Genomic DNA, 20,904 nt, shown 5'->3' on the forward strand with positions numbered 1-20,904 from the left:
CCATGGAACAAATTAAGCACTGGATTGGGCCCATACTCTCTAAAGGGTCCCTTCCAGAAAAAAAATGTGTCTAATTAATCTCTGATATAACTCAGTTAAAGTCAATGGAGTTGCACCAAAGATGAATTTGGCCCAATGTGATCACCTGGTTTTACAAAGCTTTGTGTATGTTTTATGTATGTCCATTTAAACACAAGAGATTATAGTCTGCTTTCACTTATAAATCGGGAATCAATTCTTTGAAGCCAATAGAATTCCATGAAGTCAGTGGAGTGATTCCAGGTTTGTACGACTGTGAAAGCAAATGTCGATGGTGCTTAAATTTAGGCACATGCTTAAGTATCTTACTGAATAGTGACCTAAGTTTTGAAACCTTCAGATTTTGGAAGTATTATCTGAATTTAACCAAAGTTTTGGAACCTTTGGGAGTCTCATAAGATATAACATCAGTTAAATACTAATTGGTGGTGGTATTGGCAGTATTAAATATTTCTAATTTTACTGTATTTTTACACATTTCAGGGTGGCTTCACTAGGAAATACTCTCTTAGTTCCAAAACTGGAACACTTCTTCCAGAGTTCCCCAGTGCTCAACACCTTGTTCTTCAAGGGTGCATTTCTAAAGAAAAGGTAAAATGGGAGATGCTTCTTTCTTGACTTGCAGACCAAAAACTGTCAGAGAACTTTTCTCCATATCTCACTCAGCCTTTGAGGATCACAATATTGACATGAAAGAGCCAGAAATGTCCACAATCAAACAGAGTTGACTGATTTATAGAAGGGGCAAACCTTTACTAATGTCGATTAACTGGTTCACCATTGGCAAGGTGGTTGAATTATTTACCTATTAACTGACTTAGTATTTTACGAACTGATGGTATGTAACAAGGGGAGGGCAAAACAAACAAATAGTTGGGAGCTGTATTCATTCCAAATGCCTTTGGATTTTAAAGTCAGTTTTTACTGATTAGATTGGAGCAAATAATTCACAACAAATAATTAGATGAAATTTACTTTTCCCCACCTCCCCTCTTCATCAACTGTCTATGAACAAATCACAAAATACCATGTGTGCTGATTATTTGAAATTATTCATGAATTTTGTAGCAAATAATTCTTGGTCACAATATTGTTTGAATTGCGTATTTGACTGTAGCATGGGAAGTCTGTGCTGCGTTGCTCAGTTACATAAGTCCGATGGTATTGTTGCTGTATGGATGATGTATGTAACTGAACAACACAGTGTACATTATAAATTGTGAATATTATAAGTAAATACACAATATTACTCCATTCCCGCTTGCACTTTAACCATCCAATAAACAGTTCTGCTTACATAACCCAGAGGTTAGTACATGTGTTATGTGTCTGATCCATGTAGGATATGAATCCATTAAAAGGGCCCTGAACTGCATAGCTTAGATCTTTAGCGCAAGCTGTAAACTCTGAAATTTGCTGCTTCAGTCCTCAGTGTTGGCCAAGTTGGTGGCTGCTGTACTAAGATTAGAGGTCTCTGAAGGCTTTCTGAGTCCCTAATGGCCACTGACCAGGTGTTCCAGTGCTGCCCGTCCCCCTTCTGAGCCATCCCATCAGGGGAGGAGCTGGTGGGCTCATGCCTACTTGTTCTGAAAGAGTGAAAGGAGTGAAGGCCTTGGAAGCCCTTGTGCCTCTGTTATGAAGAGCTACATGTAAGAAGCCATTTGCAGTGCACAACAAGTTTCATTGGTCCTCTACAAAATCCATGCTATATATTGTTGAGCATCACCTACTAGCATATAATCCATTAGCTAACTATCTACATATGGATAGACGTCTCTCATTTATAGACCACTCCTGTAACAGCAGTGTCTGAGGGCAGCAGGGGGTGCCTGGCATACTCAACTGGCCTGCTCCTTCTGACCTGCTGTTGCTGCCCCACTTTGACTCCCTTCAGGGCAACAACAAAACAGAAGCTTCCATGCTGCTTTTGTGGCTAAAGAAAAATATATTTGCTACAGTTGGGAAGTTGTATTGAGCATGGGCAGCATGTGAACTGCTGGCCTGGGGAGGCTAGCCCCCAACCCCACCCATTCCACACCCCTCCCCCCGCAGGAGCCCAGAGCCTGCACCCGCAGCCGCTGGCCCCCGCCCCAGGCTAGTGCACCCAGCCCCCGGAGCACCGGAAGTGGCGTGGCCCCAGCACCAGCCGCGCAGCACATGGGAAGAGCCGCCTCGCAGAGCGACAAACAGGAGGGGGACTGGGGGCGGAGCATGGGTGGGGCTATGCCTGGCTGTTTGGGGAGGCACAGCCTCCCCCAGCCTATGATACCCGCCACCCAAGGTATTGAGAATTTAAATCAATTTAAGTTAAACCAAATAAAACTTCTTATGTAGACAGGCTCTCAGTTGTGGTTAAAATGAGCTGTAATACAGGATAGTTCAGCCTCTGCAGATGGAGCTAGCCAGGTAATAACCACATCAAAACCTGTGCTGAAGCCATGGGCCCTGTTTTGGCTGTATTGACAGAAACTTCCTGATTGCTGCACCATAGTCTGACTCTTGGAGACAGGGAGGGAACAAATATTGCATCCAAAACAGCTGGAAATCTATGAAAACGTTTACAGGTCCAGAACAGAGCTCAAATAGTATCTGAAAAGGATAGAATAGGATCGTCCTTTCTAGGAAATGCCCAGAAGCACCTCAGATACCATGGTGATGGGAGCTGCTAGAAAAACCTACACAGATAGATAGTTAAAATGCTAAGAAACTTAAGTGAATGGAGGTTCTGAAAGTGTAGAAGCTGGAATTAGATGTTACAACTAAAGTGAGTTGAAATTTTCCAAAGTTGGTTTTTTTGATGAAAAATTATCAAAATTATAAATTTCTACCAAAAGTTCCATGAATACATTGTTGACTCTCCCTTTCATCCTCCATTTTCCACACAGTTGTAGTCATTATTGTAGCTGTGTGAAAATCAGCAGGTTCATTTCACACCGTGATCTGTACACATCTTTTATTTTTGTTTCTCTTGGCACATTCCCCTCTTTTCCCTACACCAAAAACATGCAGAAACTAGGGCTCTCAAGTGATTAAAAAAATTAATCATGATTAATTACGTGATAGGAAAAATTAATCATGATTAATCGCACTGTTAAACAATAATAGAATATTATTTATTTAAATATTTTGGATGTTTTCTACATTTTCAAATATATTTATTTCAATTACAACACAGAATGCAAAGTGTAAAGTGCTCACTTTATATTTATTTTTTATTACAAATATTTGCACTGTAAAACACAAAAGAAATAGTATATTTTAATTCACCTAATATAAGTACTGTAGTACAATCTCTTTATCATGAAAGTTGAACTTACAAATGTAGAATTATGTACAAAAAAAACAGCATTCAAAAATAAAACAATGTAAAACTTTAGAGCCCACAAGTCCACTCAGTCCTACTTCAGCCAATCGCGCAGACAAACAAGTTTGGTTACATTTGTAGGAGATAATATCTGCTTCTTGTTTACAATATCACCTGAAAGTGAAAACAGGCTTTTGCATGGCACTCTTGTAACTGGCGTTGCAAGATATTTACGTGCCAGATGCACTAAAGATTCTATGTCCCTTCATGCTTCAACCACCATTCCAGAGGACATGCGTCCATGCTGATGACGGGTGCTGCTCGGTAACAATCCAAAGCAGGGCAGACCAATGCATGTTCATTTTCATCATCTGAGTCAGATGCCACCAGCAGAAGGTTGATTTTCTTTTTAGGTGATTTGGGTTCTGTAGTTTCTGCATCAAAATGTTGCCCTTTTAAGACTTCTGAAAGCATGCTCCACACCCCATCCCTCTCAGATTTTGGATGACACTTTAGATTCTTAAAGCTTGGGTCAGGTGCTGTAGCTATCTTTAGAAATCTCACATTGGTACCTTCGTTGCGTTTTGTCAAATCTGCTGTGAAAGTTTTTTTAAATCAAACAACATTTGCTGGGTCATCATCTGAGACTGCTATAACATGAAATATATGGCGGAATGAGGGTAAAATGGAGCAGGAAACTTACAATTCTCCCCCAAAGAGTTCAGTCACAAATTTAATTAGCGCATTGTTTTTTTAACGAGCATCATCAGCATGGAAGCGTGTCCTCACTTTCAGGTGACATTGTAAATAAGAAGTGGGCAGCATTATCTCCCGTAAATGTAAACAAACTTGTTTCGTTTAGCGATTGGCTGAACAAGAAGTAGGACTGAGTGGACTTGTAGGCTCTAAAATTTTACATTGTTTTGTTTTTGAGTGCAGTTATGTAACAAAAAACCCCTACATTTGTAAGTTGCACTTTCACGATAAAGAGATTGCACTACAATACTTGTATGAGGTGAATTGAAAAATACTGTTTCTTTTGTTTATCATTTTACAGTGGAAATATTTATAATAAAAAATAACATAAAGTGAGCACTGTACACTTTGTATTCTGTAAAAAGAAGGAGGAGTACTTGTGGCACCTTAGAGACTAACAAATTTATTTGAGCATAAGCTTTTGTGGGCTAAAACCCACTTCAATGTACATGGCAGAGGGGCACTGTTGGCATATGATGTGCAACTTACAAACTGGACAGTCTCTACGTAAAAGAATAAATGGATACAAATCAGATGTCAAGAATTATAACATTCAAAAACCAGTCGGAGAACACTTCAATCTCCCTGGTCACTTGATTACAGACCTAAAAGTCACAATATTACAACAAAAAAACTTCAAAAACAGACTCCAAGGAGAGACTGCTGAATTGGAATTAATTTGCAAACTGGACACCATTAAATTAGGCTTGAATGAAGACTGGGAGTGGATGGGTCATTACACAAAGTAAAACTATTTCCCCCTCCCCCCCACTGTTACTCACACCTTCTTGTCAACTGTTGGAAATGGGCCATCCTGATTATCACTACAAAAGGTTTTTTTTCCTGCTGATAATAGCTCATCTTAATTGTGTGTTGTAATTGAAATCGATATAGTTGAAAATGTAGAAAAACATCCAAAATATTTAATAAATTTTAATTGGTATTCTATTGTTTAACAGCGTGATTAATCACAATTAATTTTTTTAATTGCGATTAATTTTTTTTAATTAATCACATGAGTTAACTGCAATTAATTGAGAGCCCTAGCAGAAACCATGCAAACCTGAGTTTAATCTGGGCCTTGGTATGTTGGAAAGTTTCACAAACCATAGCAAACTTTCTCTGAATCTGGATGATCAGGTAAGTTTTGTCTAATGTCAGGCTTCTTTGGAAATGTTTTGCACAACTCTAGTTAGGAATATTACCCATTTTTCAGACACTGGGACAAATTCCTTTGTCAGTCACACCTCTGCAATCCCATTAAAATCAAGGAGCAATGCACTAGAGATGAATCAGCTGCATGAGATGAAAGAAAAATTCTGCTCTTTAAAGCTTTGCTCTTGAAAGGTGATGATTAAACTTTGACCCAGTGACTGACAGCTTTTTTCCCCATTTGTCCACCCAATGATGTTTCAAAACACTCATAGACGCCTATAGTAGCCTAATGATTAACTTGTACTACTCTTGGGAATTAATCCTACTTTCAAATATGTGGGTATACTTCACCACCTAACTTGGATAAACTGGCCACTGCCTATGTAAACTTTCAAAATATATTCTGCAGGTCTGAAACAGGATTGGACCTTAAAAGCGTTGATGCAGAACTAGAGATGGGTGCCTCTTTCATTGTTACCCATTCTAAAGCTGTACCTACTGTTTTCTGAAGGTCATGCACTTTCACTCCTTTTATGCTAGAAGGTTGATATACTGTACTTCAATGCTAGCAAAAGACAGCCGAAACCTACTTCATCACAGCACTAACGGAGAGTGGTAAGAGATCCTATTTAATCTTTCTCTCTTCCAAAACAGGTAGATACCCTTATCATGATGTACAAAACACACTGTCAGTGTGTCCTTGACAATGCAATTAATGGGAACTTTGAAGAGGTGAGGCTGTTTGAATACGCATTCTTGGTTATATATGCATAGGTAGCAGAAAAGACATTATTTGTCTCTGTGTTTTGTTTCCCCTCCCCAGATCCAGCATTTCTTATTACATTTTTGGCAAGGAATGCCTGACCACCTTCTTCCCCTGCTCGAAAATCCTGTTATCATTGACATCTTCTGTGTTTGCGACTCAGTACTCTACAAGGTGAGTTAAGCATTCAGTTTTGTGGATAATCGGGGTCAATCTACAGCTATTTAACAGGAGGTTATTGAGTAAAAATATAGTGCAGAAGTTAGAACAAGATTCCTGAGGCCTGACTCCTCTCCCTCACACCTCTGTATATCAGCAGCAACTTCACTATAATCATTAGCATAAAGTTGGTGTCCGAGCAGAATTTGTACTGACTTTATTCTCTCCTCTGCCACCTACTTGCTGTGTGCTCTTGAGTAGGTCACGTAGGACCGAATCCTGAGGTTCTTACTCAGGTTTTACTCAAGGAAATACACAGTAACTTCATTGGCTGAGTAGGACATGGATAAAAACCTTTATACCTGTATTTTGATATCCATATTAGGAATTGTATTGATTTTACTTTTTTGGCCAAAAAAAAAAAAAATCACTCCCCTAACCAAAATAGTTAAATCAGTCTAAAAACTTTGTGTAGACCAGGCCTGAGAGAGGCCCTTAACATTTGGCATTTGATCTCTCCCTGATTCAATTTTTTAGCACTCATAAAATGGAAATAGCCTCTTTCAAACACCTGTTTGGGAGCTGTTGGGTGCTGAGATCTTTTGAAAATGTGGCCCTTATTTAATTAATAGCTGTAAAGATCTTTGAAATCCTCAGATAAGAGACATCACATAAGTACAAAGGATTATCATTATCTTCCTGATAGGTTTCACAGTTGCATGTGGATTAAATGAAGTGGCTACTGCAAATCAGAAAACATCAAAAGTAGTAAAAAGAAAAGGAGGACTTGTGGCACCTTAGAGACTAACAAATTTATTTGAGCATAAGCTTTCGTGAGCTACAGCTCACTTCATCGGATGCATTCAGCTCACGATAGCTTATGCTCAAATACATTTGTTGGTCTCTAAGGTGCCACAAGTACTCCTTTTCTTTTTGCAAATACAGACTAACATGGCTGCTACTCTGAAACCTATCAAAAGTAGTGTTTGTGGCAAATGGAGAGCTTTGGGCCTAGTTAGCATTGAGTCTTTTATTGTAATTTATTTTCATTTCTTGACTGGATAAAAGTATGAAAAAAAAAATCTACAAAATGCAGGGAAAGGATTTCATAGAAGCATATCAAGCAGCAAACAGAGCAGCAAATTTTAGATTCATGTCAATTGATTATGAAAATCAATAAAAAGTGTAGGAGATTAGTATAACGATATGAATTACTGCTCTTGGACTGTGCCACTTAACATCAGTTCCGGATACAGGACATGTTGTGCCTTGAGTTTATCATGGATTTTCTGCTTAAAAACACAGTATCTCCATAAGTATTTGTTACAAATTAAACTAAGATTGAGCTAAAAGGGAAAAAATACTACAAAGTGCAGAATTCAATATCTGGAATAGTGGAATTCCCCAAAACGTCATCACATTAAAGAATTTGCTATTTCTTCTATGTCATTTTCCCTAATTCTCACTTTCAAGCATTAAAGGTGTTCTTGGCATAACAATTGTCAAACATAAACTAGCATTCTATTGTATTATTATACCATTAACATTATTCATAGAAACAAATTTCAGTTTATTATATGACGTGTAAGAAACCCTGTGTTGTGCCAGATAAATAAAACCCATCAGAGAGGATAATATTCACTGCTATTTCACCCTAATTGCTCCACCAAGGGACTAGAATCCCACCCTGCACCAAGCCCCTACTTGAGGTTGAGTCCCGGGACCTGCACCAGACCCTGAAAATCCTCTGGGCTCCACCCATACAAGAGGAAGGATGGTCTAATGCTTAGGGGCACTAGCCTAGGATTTGGGAGACTTGAGTTCAATTCTTTTCCCCAGCACAGTCTTCCTGTGTGACTGTAGGCAAGTGATTTAGAGTACTTCTACGCAGCAAGTCTCTGAGCCAGCACCCCTCCCTCGGCTTCAGAACCTGAGGTCCAGCCTGAGTCACAGTGTCTACAGAGCTATCTCAGATACTGCGGTGATGGGGGTCATATACGTACCTAAGGTATTTCTAAGATAGGAGCATGGCTCTGTGCTCTACAGACAAATTGTGAGAGAGAATCCCTGCCCCCAAAGAATGTAAATAGCCAAGAGAGGCAAAGGGTGGGAAAAGGAAGTATCGGTGGCCCCATTTCACTGAGGCACGCTGACTTGCCCCAGGCTATGGAGAGAGTCTGTGTCAGCCAGAAATTGAACCCAGCTCTCCTGAGTCCCAATCTAACGCTGTAACCCCCAAGCCACCCTTCCTATCCATAGTGTCATCATTGCTGAATTTAACACTACCAGTTGGTTCCATAACAATAATCTCAGGTGTGACAAAAACAGGGGAATTTTGGAGACATTTCTGGAGCAGACCTCTATGAAATGCATTATTATAACTAACTTGGTGTGACTCCCTTGATCAGAATAAAGGCAGCAGATAAGAAAACATGACAATGCTGTGAGCTTCAACTGTTACATTAATATATCCAAAACAAGCAAAGCAAAGAGACCCCTATTTTAATGTCCAGTTCTTTTCTCGTTACCTGGATTTTTTTTCCTTAAGAGGCCTGAGGAAAGATTCAAAGAGGTGTAAATGGAAGAGTCCTCCAGGAACTTACAATGGGAATTAAATTTCCCAGAAGTTAAATTTCTTTGTATGAATGTGTTGACAATGGAGGTGTAAAACAATTTTCTATTACTTTTTTCAAGGTCCTCACAGATGTACTCATCCCTGCAACAATGCAAGAAATGCCAGACAGGTGGGTACTTGGCAGTTACTATAATGCTATATTCTGGGTAATGGTTATGCAATCAAATGCTCCAAAGAGAGATGGAGTAAACAGCCGATGTGACGATAGAATTCTAAGCTTAGAAGATTTTTACTCAGTCACAACATACATTTTAAGTACCTTTCTAAAATGGTGCAGTACAGGGCAAGCTACAGTCTGAACTGATGGAATGTATAGATGTAGACCTGCGTGTATTTTTTCCAAAATATTTTAAAATCTGACTCTACTGCTATGTTGCTCTCTGTTCCTGCTGCTGTTTTTCACATTACAGCTGTAATCAAAGTAGACTGAATGATGATGCCATTTTAAAATTTCCAATGATGGAAACCCTTATTTGTGTGAGTGGCCCTATGAAATCAGAAAAGGAGGACTTGTGGCACCTTAGAGACTAACAAATTTATTTGAGCATAAGCTTTTAGTGGGACTACTCACATGACTGAGGGTTTCAGGATTAGGCCCATAATCACTATTGACACCGTGGAACAGATCTTCTCCTGCACCAGGCTCTTAGGAGAGTGGTAAGGAGAGAGATGTCAAGGAGCCAGTTATGGCCCTTATTCTAGGTGCCAATTTCTACCACCTCCAATGCCGGGGCCTTAATTATGGCAGCCTCGAGCCTGCTCTAATTTATACCAGATGAGTATAGTCCCCCCAGGTATGTCTACACTACATCTGGGAGGTGTGATTCGCAGCATGGGTAGACAGACTCCTGCTAGCTCTGCTAGAGTTAATGCATTAAAGGTAGCCATTTGTACATCTCTGCCATTCTCGTGCCATGGCATATATCCCAACAGTTAGCTAAACCATCTAGCTGAAAGGGGAGCTCTCAGCTGGCCAGCTAAGGCCAGATTCCAGCTCCTTCGTATTACTTGGGTGGCACAAAGTAGCCAGTTTGGGGAAGAGAATCTGAAGGGGAAGGGAAGGGGATGAAGGTAGATGCGGCAGCAGCTGGAGAGGCAGATAGGTTGAGTGAAGGTTCTTTGAAGACAAAAGGGACTAGACCATGCTTGTTATGTGAGACGAAAGCTTAATTTCCACTATTTTCAGAATACTATTATGGTTCTTGCATCACACCCATCATCATAATATCTAAGTACCTGCCAACAATGCCTTAAGAATGTGACTATTATCTGTTATCTGTAGAGCCTCTCTGTTCTTTTCCCCGGGGAAAAATTGTTGCAGATTATTTGTCTGTCTAGGTCTTTGTGCTGCTGCTATCTCCGATGGCCTTGGCTTTTCACACTCTTCCCCTTAAACTGATGCAATGCAATATTTTACCATAATGTTGGCCTTTTTTAAATATATTGTTTTTATTGTAGTTTATTGGCAGATATAAGGACTTTTGCTAAAAACTGGGAACAGTGGGTTGTTTCATCTCTAGAAAATCTACCAGAAGACCTGGCAGATAAGAAACTGCCTATTGCACGAAGATTTGTTTCCTCTCTGAAACGACAGACATCATTCTTACACCTAGCTCAGGTAAGCTTTGGAGACCAGAATGAGAATTTGAATCACTACAAAACACTGTACAGTGAAAGGTTCATGAAAAACTTTCCCATATTTTGACCAGCTATAGTCATTGGACCCATGAGTCTGCTACCATTTCAGGTGACAACACTGTAATCCCCACAGGAGTCTTCTTTGAAAATCTTTCCATGCTTTGGCAAGCAAATTATGAAGTGGGATAAAAGGGTATTTGTTTATTCCCAAAGTGGAAAATGTCAAATGATCTTTCTCCCAGTGATGACTTCCTCAGTGCAGTGGTTAGTGAGTTCATCACCTTTTGGATTAACTTGTGATTTACCCATGTAAGTAGTGCTAGCTCTGCACCAGTAACATGCAGTCAGTCACAATTATGAAATAACATCGTCTTATTATCTGGTGTACCATATCAGAGGAAACACTGTCTTGTGGTTAAGACATAGGAGGCTATTCCTGCCTCTGCCACAGACTTCCTGTGTAACCTTGGACACGTCATATAATTTCTCTGTGCCCCAGTTTTCCCATATGTAAAATGAAGAGAACAGAAACATCACAGTGGGGTTGAAAATATACTCTGAGAGCCTCTGATGGAAGGCACTTTAGTAGAACAAGGTATTATAATGTATATGTAACTAAGCAAGGGGACGCTAAGAGTTAGTTAATATGGAGCTTGAATCAATTCTCACTCAGTCATGGCAGTTCAATTTGGTCAGTGTTGAAATAATTGTATTCTTGTGGTGGTATCTAATCGGTGAAAAAGTCACATCAATCCTCAGCCTTGAAAAAAGGAAGGAAAGAGCGCACGGTCCTTCCTCTTCCACAAATTATTCAGTTCTTTCCACAGGTGCAGATTTTAGCATTTAACTCTATGGTCTTTTGCAGATTGCTCGACCAGCCCTCTTTGATCAGCATGTGGTGAATTCCATGGTGGCTGATATTGAGAAGGTAGATTTGAATAGCATTGGGTCTCAAGCTCTTCTCACAGTCTCAGGCAGCATGGAATCTGATGGGGAAGTCTACACTGAATGTAAGTCTGTGGTAAGATATTTTGTAAAATAAAAAAATTGTATTTTATGCTTAATTAGTTTGTGTGAAGATGGACTGAAGAAAATGTCTTTGCACTTACAGGTTTTGAGTGCCCTATGCTAATTCAGGATTCACCTCCAGAATTTTAAAAAAGCCATTAAATGGCCCCAATGTGTCCAACAAAAAGGGAAGCTTTTACCAAATTCTGCATGCAAATATCAGTCTTGAAAACATTGTTTCATGTTCTCTATGTATATAAATCTCCCCACTGTATTTTCCACTGAATGCATCCGATGAAGTGAGCTGTAGCTCACGAAAGCTTATGCCCATTAAATTGGTTAGTCTCTAAGGTGCCACAAGTACTCCTTTTCTTTTTACAGTTGTGTCAGTTATTGGCATCCCAGCTGGGCATTTTTTAAATGGTTGTTGAGAAAATATCTGTGTTATCTGATAATTGTCATGAGAACTCTTTTTAAAAGTTAGCCACCATCTGCACAGGTCAACACAGCTGATTAGTTTCTGAAAAATGTCTCTTTAACAGTCATTTAATAGTGAAGATGGGGTTTATGGGTTTTAAGAAACAGATCTAAAAGCATGTTTAATACTTAATTGTAGCTTTATTTAATAGCTACTAGAGCTGGACTACGTTGCTTGCATAAAAACTTTTTTGTTGTTGTTGAAAATGGCCTTTTTTCTAAAATGAAAAATGTCAGTAAATATATCCTAGACAATGTCACAAAAACTAGATAATGGAAACAGCTACAAAATTTTGAATTTTTTCACACAATCATTTTTCTATTTTTTTTTACCAGTTCTTATAGCTATTGGCTCAGAATAAAGGGATTTAGCCACCTTCTCCTCAGTGCCTGAATATACTAAGTGGTGACAAAAGATACTTTTTAATCACTTAAGGAACATTTTGGACAAAAACTGGCAGAATTGAGAGCAGCAGCATCTGTGTTCTTCTACATTTTGTTACTTTGATCATGGAAGGTTGAACAAAGTATATGTTGTGCTTTCTTTTCTTAAAAATGCCTCACAATCTAGTCACATTTTCATTTTAGTTGCTCTTTCTTTCTTTCTTTCTTTCTTTCTTTCTTTCTTTCTTTCTTTCTTTCTTTCTTTCTTTCTTTCTTTCTTTCTTTCTTTTAAACTATTTTCCTTTCTGTTCTTGCTCTCCTAGCATGAGAGAAAAGAGAGATTAGCTGGGAATGCACTGGACAGGTAATGAGACATTTTATAGAAAAGGAGAATCTTGGAAGGGTTAGAAGCTTAGTTTTGCTGTATGTTGTAAGAACCTAAGAAGTCAGAGAAACCTAAGACACTCTGAGAGTCATCCATTGTTTCGATCATCCATATTACAGTATGGTAAAGCTGTTCTTTGTCCTATTAAATTTAGAGTTAGACATGATTCCAAGAACAGATCCTGGAACTAATGAAAAATGTCAGTATCTTAGTGTGTAATTTTATTTTATGGGAAAATTCTCCATTTTCTTAAAGTCTCCCATAATTTGCAATGTGGAAGAGCTTTTAAAAACAAAACAAACAAACAAAAACAAAAAGCTAACAAACAAGAATGCTTGCTTCCTTGGTGAATTTTCCATTCTTTCAATGCTCTAATTCTTTCCTTTCCTTTCCATGCTACAAAATTGTCAGTGACTGGTGAGTGGCTTTCTCTCATACTCAGAGGAGCGAGCAACGATGTGTTTTCCTTTTTACATGGTAGATGACTCTATTACAGTGTTCCAAGAACTGAAGGACCTGCTAAAGAAGAATGCCACTGTGGAATCATTTATTGAATGGTTGGATACTGTGGTTGAGCAAAGGGTTATCAAGGTACCTTTCAACTGCTCTGTCTGATTCAGGGCCAAATCCTGCTCCCCTTAATCATGTAAGTGAAGTCCCACTGACTTCAAGGATGGGATTTTCAAAAGTACTCAGCTTTGGGCAAACTCTCTTCTCCCTGAAGACAATGATTTTTCAATGAGACAGATCCTCAGTGGCTGTAATTGTCATCAGTCCATGGAAGTCAATGGAGCTATGATAATTCACTCCAGCTGAGGATCTGCTCCAATAAGGTCAGAGTTAAGCCAGTGCTCACTTCTTCTGAAAATCTCACCGCAAGTGTTTTATATATGAAAACCTCAATTCTATATGACTACGACATTGAAATCAGCACTTCCAAAACGATGTAAAAATAAATAAAAGACTCACACCTTACCTTTGTATAGCTGACATCAGTGGCACTGCTCAAATGAGTGTGAGCAAGATTTGGTCCTCAGAGACGGAGATCTTTGTTTTTTTCGAAATGATATTTGTGTGACATTAAGTGTGGTGTAAGAAAAAGTGGTGGATGGAATCAGGACTGGCTAATCTGCAGAAGGTTCTTGTATGAAAAGAATAACCGCATGGAAAGTGCCTCGCTGTGATTTTAGGCTGAGTGCACTGGTATTACTCAAGATTTTGGTGGGAATTATTTTTATAAAATAATGAATTGTGAATTGAAAATCTTTTGTAAAGCAAATTTAAAATCATAAGAGTGAAGGTTTGTGTACAGTTAAATTAAGATTGTTATGCTTGTCTGTGACCAACCACACGTATATTTTCAAAACAAAATAGTTTAAATTTGGGTCTTCCTTGCCTGTTAAGACCTGCATTCAGAGTTCCAGGTTATATCTGGAATAATAAATGACATCCCAGCTTGTGATTCGTAAGCATCTAGAAGAACAAAGAGATAAGGAAAATTCAGTGCTTCAGCTGATAGTGAGATCAGTGATCTCAAGTCAAATACCAAATCCTGAATCAAGCCTTTCCAGTGAGAGAGGAACTTTTTTTCAATTATTTTTGCTTGAAAATATAACGGTTTGTAATGCTAACGTCTTATATCATCTTACTGAGCTCCTTAATGTAAGCGAGTACATTAAGGGAAGGCAGTGTAATCTAGTAGCTAGTGCACTGGACTTGGACTCAGGAGACCTGAGGTCTATTCCTGACTCTGCCGTGGATCTGTGGGTTGACCTTTGGCAAGTCATTTCCCTTCTCTGTGCCTCAGTTTCCTCATCTGTAAAATGGGAATAATGATACTGACCTCCTTTGTAAAGCACTTTGAGATCTACTGATAAAAAGCATTATATAAGAAATAGGCATTGTTATTATTAAGTACAATGCTGAATAGAGCCCTTAGAGATTAATTCAGCCCTCATATAATATAACAACAGCCATACTGGGTCTGAACAATTGTCCCTCTAGCCCACTATTCTGTCTTCTGATATTCACCAGTGCCAGATGCTTCACAGGGAACGAACAGGACAAGGCAATTATTGAATGATCCACCCCTTGTTGTCTGCTCCCAGCTTCTGTCAGTCAGAGGCTTAGGGACACTCAGAGCGTGGGACTGCATCCTTAGAATCATAGAATCATAGAATATCAGAGTTGGAAGGGACCTCAGGAGGTCATCTAGTCCAACCCCCTGCTCAAAGCAGGACCAATCCCCAACTAAATCATCCCGGCCAGGGTTTTGTCAAGCCTGACCTTAAAAACTTCAAAGGAAGGAGATTCCACCACCTCCCTAGGTAAGGCATTCCAGTGCTTCACACCCTCCTAGTGAAAAAGTTTTTCCTAATAGCCAACCTAAACCTCCCCCACTGCAACTTGAGACCATTACTCCTCGTTCTGTCATCTGCTACCACTGAGAACAGTCTAGATCCATCCTTTTTGGAACCCCCTTTCAGGTAGTTGAAAGCAGCTATCAAATCCCCCCTCATTCGTCTCTTCCGCAGACTAAACAATCCCAGTTCCCTCAGCCTCTCCTCATGAGTCATGTGTTCCAGTCCCCTAATCATTTTTGTTGCCCTCCGCTGGACGCTTTCCAATTTTTCCACATCCTTCTTGTAGTGTGGGGCCCAAAACTGGACACAGTACTCCAGATGAGGCCTCACCAAAGTCGAATAGAGGGGAATGATCACGTCCCTCGATCTGCTGGCAATGCCTCTACTTATACAGCCCAAAATGCCATTGGCCTTCTTGGCAACAAGGGCACACTCTTGACTCATACCAGCTTCTCGTCCACTGTCACCCCTAGGTCCTTTTCTGCAGAACTGCTGCCTAGCCATACGGTCCCTAGTCTGTAGCGGTCCATGGGATTCTTCCATCCTAAGTGCAGGACTCTGCACTTGTCCTTGTTGAACCTCATCAGATTTCCTTTGGCCCAATCCTCTAATTTGTCTAGGTCCCTCTGTATCCTATCCCTACCTTCCAGCGTATCTACCTCTCCTCCCAGTTTGGTGTCATCTGCAAATTTGATGAGGGTGCAATCCATGCCATCCTCCAGATCATTAATGAAGATATTGAACAAAACTGGCCCGAGGACCGACCCTTGGGGCATTCCACTTGATACCGGCTGCCAACTAGACGTGGATCCATTGATCACTACCCGTTGAGCCCGACAATCTAGTCAGCTTTCTATCCACCTTATAGTCCATTCATTCAGCCCATACTTCTTTAACTTGCTGGCAAGAATACTGTGGGAGACTGTGTCAAAAGCTTTGCTAAAGTCAAGGAACAACACGTCCACTGCTTTCCCCTCATCCACAGAGCCAGTTATCTCGTCATAATTGTTGATCCTTGACCATCTTGGCTAATAGCCATTGATGGATCTATCTCCATGAACTTAGCTAATTCTTTTTTGAACTCAGTTATAGTTTTTACCTTCACAACATCCCCTGGCAAAGATCTCCACAGGTTGACCGTGTGTTGTGTGAAGAAGTACTTCCTTTTGTTTGTTTTAATCCTGCTGCTTATTAATGTCATTGAGTGACCCCAGATTCTTGTGTTATGTGAAGGGGTAAATAACACTTCCTTATGCTGTTCCATACTCTTAATTGTTTTTGTTGCCCTTCTCTGTGGCTTTTCCAATTCTAATATATCTTTTTTGAGACAGGGCGACCAGAACTACATAAAGTAATCAAGGTGTGGGCGTATCATGGATTTATAAAGCAGCATTATGATATTTACTGTCTTACATACACAAATGCACAACTCCCACTGATTTAAGTGAGGTTTCAGCCCTCTTCTCTGAAGGCAGAATTTGACTGTTACAATCTAAAATGTGATGTGGGATATTCTTTTAGACAATCAGTGATAAACAAAGCAGGCAGAAAAGATAGGAGATCATCCCCCTTTAGCATCTATTATGTAATACGATACAAAGGCAAGCAGGGATGGCTTCCAGGGTTGTTTTCCCAGGGTTAGTTAAAAACAAACCCAACCAATAGTCCCCCATAGGAGTCGAGATTAGTTGAGTCAGAGCTAATCATTTACAGAACATGTAATCCTCCCATTGCCCTCTACCTTCTGTTCATGTTAAAGTGCAGTCACTGTCAAATTCACAACACCGCTTCTTTCTGTTTGCAAAAGTGACAGGTTATAATGTTAGCACATGAAGCAAAGCCCTGTCAGGGTGAAGTGACAACAATGAGCCGCTAGTATTAAAAGCCCCAGTGTTAGGATACTAGATTTCCCATTTTGTTGTTTGACAAGCGAGATGGCCCACTGAATAGTATACATATGAAGTTTAAGCACAGGGATCATCAGTTCCAGCTCTTTGTTTGTAGGTGGCATAATACAGTGCAAAGAGTTTTTTCCTCTCTACCTATACATGTGTAGAGCGGTATTACTATCTTGAGTACTAGGACAGGAGCCCAGCAGAAAAACCATCCAGCTCACAGCCAAAAGGGAAAGCAGCCTGCCTCATTGGAGGCCTGGCTGGGTCCCCAGCCTGCTTGCACTAGCGAGAGCGTGCACTAATCCTTTCTGAAGTACCAAGTATGTGCACTGCAGAGCGTGTGTCATGCAGCCAAACTGTCCTGCCAGACTGCCCAAGATATCCCGTGAACTGCCAAGCAGACACCACTCTCCTGTCTCCCCTGCTGTGTTGTGTGGCCACGTGCACAGGCTGAATAAGATTCCCGACAAGCAGGAGTCAACATAATTTACTTATAGATTCCTCTTTCTTCCTTTCTCTTTTAGGCAAGCAAACAAAATGGGAGGTCACTGAAGAAGAGAGCTCAAGATTTCCTTCTCAAATGGAGCTTTTTTGGTGCCCGAGTGATGCATAATCTCACCCTAAACAACGCATCAAGTTTTGGTACCCTTGGCTTTATAAAACCTCTCCTTTATGAACTACCTGCTTGGAACTCTATCCAGACTTCCCAAACATATGGAATTGTCTTCTGGTGAATGTTTCTCTGACCAGAGCCCAAACAATTATTCTATATACATTGCCAACTGCATTTTTAAAGAACATTCTTAGCAGTAATTAGTTGGTACCCTAGGATTAATGTCAGTTTTTAAAGGTTTGATATTTCTTTGTCATTTTTGAGTTAGTGCTAGGAGTTAATTTCCCAACATATAAAATGGGGATAATGATACTGGCCTTTGTAAAGTACTGAGATCTAAATAACAATAATAATACCACAAATAATAATGATTAAATGTGCTATGTAAGAACAAGGTAATATTATGATTACTTAACTTGGCAATAAAATACACAATCATATTTCCCAAGAAAAGAGGTCCAGATAAGTGATTTTAAATAAGAATAATACATCTGAATCAGTTTGGCAAAAATAATTGTTTTTCACATCAAGCCGTTTTACCAGGAATTTAACAAAATATATTTATGGTTTAGCTCTGGGATAATGAACATCACACACACCATCCTGCTCCTATTTGTTTTAAGATTTCAAGTTCACACTTCATATACTTTGAAGCTTTTAACATTTTAGTGTCCTTTAGACACTTTAGAAACGTCCTTTAGAAACTGATATTTCTAAATTAGAAATTTTTTCAGCACAAATTACAGTTAGCGCATCATTTCTCAGCTGATCTCTGTATTGGAAGTTACATTTTTATTTTTCATTCAAATGATATTTGAAAAGGCTATAGTGGGAGATCTGGTTTGAATGTGTTGTTTCCTTGAAATCAACTCCAGGACTCTGTGGACCATTGTCTGGTTATTTAGTACAAGACAAACAGAAATAGAGCAGAGTCAGGCTCATTCTAGCGGAGTGCAGCCTTATCTACCTCCAGTGTGTGCCCTCTTCATGTATAAAGCATGTCTCACTTTCATCAGTATTTTTCTTTGATGTAATTAGTGGCCAAATAGCCTACAGGATAGTAAACATATTGAGCTAGGTGGGCCAGTGCAAACAGAGATTAGAGCGAAAAGTTAGGCACTATTCCTTGTTGGTCTTGGCAGGTCATTTAAAGTCCAACAATTATTTGTTTGTTTCACTTGCTTCTTGTAAAGTGTTGAGAGATGGTCACAAAGATAATTTCGTTACACTCTCTCTTCTCTCCCTCCACCCCCACCAAGGTTCTTTTCATTTGATCCGTATGCTACTAGATGAGTACATCCTGCTAGCCATGGAGACCCAGTTCAACAATGACAAAGAACAAGAACTCCAGAATCTATTGGACAAGTATATGAAGAATTTGGGTAACTTGATTGTTACATTTGATTCCTTTTGTTTTTATTTATTTATTTAAGCCCAGACCGTGAAAAGACGTATGCACATACTTAACTTTTAAGTACATGAGTAGTCTCGCTGACTCCAGTTGGACTACCCATATGCTTAAAGTTAAGGTCTTTACAGGACTGGAGCCGTATTGCACCTTTAGGGTACATGTACACAGCAATTAAACACCCACAGCTGGCCCGGGTCAGCTGACTTTGGCTTGCAGGGCTCCGACTGTAGCGCTGGAAAATTGCTATGTAGACGTTTGGGCTCAGACTGGAGCCCAAACTCTAGGACCCCGCAAAGGGGGAGGGTGCCAGAACCCAGGCTCCAGCCCAAGCCTAAAATATCTATTCAGCAATTTTTAGCTCCACAGCCCGAGCCACACAAGCCTGAGTCAGCTGACCCATGCCAGCTGCGGCCATGTTGCAGGTCTTTTATTCCAGTGTAAATGTATCCTTGGTGAAGTATTAATATGAGCAAAGGCACAACAGGAATTTTAAAAGAGCATTTTAAGCATTTCCAGCTATCATTCTACTTTAACCTTGACACTTTTATCATACTCCAGGCACTTTGCTGTGAGGTGAATAAAGCTCAGTTAAAGCTCAAGAAATTGTATTTGGACCAAATTCAAGTCTCATTTACACCATATAAATCCAGAGACCTGGGCTCAATGGAGTTGCTTTGGATTTACACCAGTCTAAATGAAATCAGTCTTCAGCTTTTCGTTTCTTAATGGTCAAATTCTGCTCTTTAATACAAGCAGTTCCCATTGATTTAATCTGAGGGGGAAATTGGCCTTTTATTATTTATTATTATTATTATTATTATTATTATTATTCAGCTTTACAGAGTTTTGTGCTATGAAAAATTTGCATTCAACTTGGGGACTCGGGTGGGACTTGAGGACCTGAAGTGAAATTCTGGCTTCATTGAAGACAATGGCAAAACTCCCATTGACTTCACTGGCGCCAGGTTTTCACCCAGGGTGAGCAATGAACTTGAGAAGTACTAAAAAGAACAAGTACGTTTTGCCAGGCAACACTGTAAAATGTATGAGTTTTATGGGCTTTTGAGCTCCCCTCCTCCACCCTTCATATGATTAAGGATTAAATGTTATAAGCCTAATTCATTCCTGGTGTAACTCAATTGACTTCATGGCTGGAGTGTTTCCACTTACTTTAATGACATTTCCAGAGGGATACATTTGACCCAAATGATTACCGGTATTGCTTCATTTATGAGCAGTTCTTCTGTTATGATGTAGGTCTATGGACATAGAACACAATGGAAGGCATTTGAGCAGGGAAGGGGAAGACTAGAGTGACACTAATAAAGTTGCATATGTTGACTAAGTCAAATTTGGAGGCTTTGTAGGATTTTTGTTTTAAAATAAGTGATCAAACAATGTTAATGAATCACTAACAGGCCCCTTGTATTCTCATCAGCCGGTTCACATGCTGATGTATATGGACAGTGAGTTTACATGCTATATATGCATACAACCACAATCAAGAATGCATCCCATGAAGTGAGCTGTAGCTCACGAAAGCTTATGCTCAGATAAATTGGTTAGTCTCTAAGGTACCACAAGTCCTCCTGTTCTTTTTGCGGATACAGACTAACACGGCTGCTACTCTGAAAAGAATTTTCTTATACTTTTCCAGATGCAAGTAAAGCTGCCTTTACCGCATCACCAAGCTCTTGCTTCCTCGCAAACCGCAACAAAGCTGCTACCCTTCCTAGTGACACTTCAGTCAAAAATGAGTGCCTTGCAGAGCAAACGTATGTGTCATTGTCAGCCAACCAGCACAGCAGTTTATATTCTGGTTTGAACCCCTTCTCCACTGGGGACAGTGAAAATATGCAGCTAACAGGTATTAATCGGTTTTTAAGCATATAGAAAATAATAGGTAATAAGGAATAGCC

The 20,904-nt window shown here is 39.7% G+C and overlaps 1 protein-coding gene across 1 annotated transcript in view; it reads left to right on the plus strand.

The window, feature by feature from the left end:
• The window catches only part of RFX6 (regulatory factor X6), a 53,103-nt gene that overhangs the window by 22,914 nt on the left and 9,285 nt on the right, over positions 1–20,904 (plus strand). Inside the window, exons 7-16 of the mRNA XM_075126192.1 lie at positions 523–630; positions 5,909–5,986; positions 6,078–6,191; positions 8,871–8,920; positions 10,270–10,429; positions 11,315–11,459; positions 13,200–13,294; positions 17,486–17,603; positions 18,834–18,956; positions 20,643–20,852. Of these exons, the coding sequence (XP_074982293.1) occupies positions 523–630; positions 5,909–5,986; positions 6,078–6,191; positions 8,871–8,920; positions 10,270–10,429; positions 11,315–11,459; positions 13,200–13,294; positions 17,486–17,603; positions 18,834–18,956; positions 20,643–20,852 (1,201 nt within the window). The remainder of the gene's footprint in view (positions 1–522; positions 631–5,908; positions 5,987–6,077; positions 6,192–8,870; positions 8,921–10,269; positions 10,430–11,314; positions 11,460–13,199; positions 13,295–17,485; positions 17,604–18,833; positions 18,957–20,642; positions 20,853–20,904) is intronic.

Source organism: Caretta caretta, chromosome 3, assembly GCF_965140235.1.
Source record: "Caretta caretta isolate rCarCar2 chromosome 3, rCarCar1.hap1, whole genome shotgun sequence".
Classification (NCBI taxonomy): Eukaryota; Metazoa; Chordata; order Testudines; family Cheloniidae; genus Caretta; species Caretta caretta.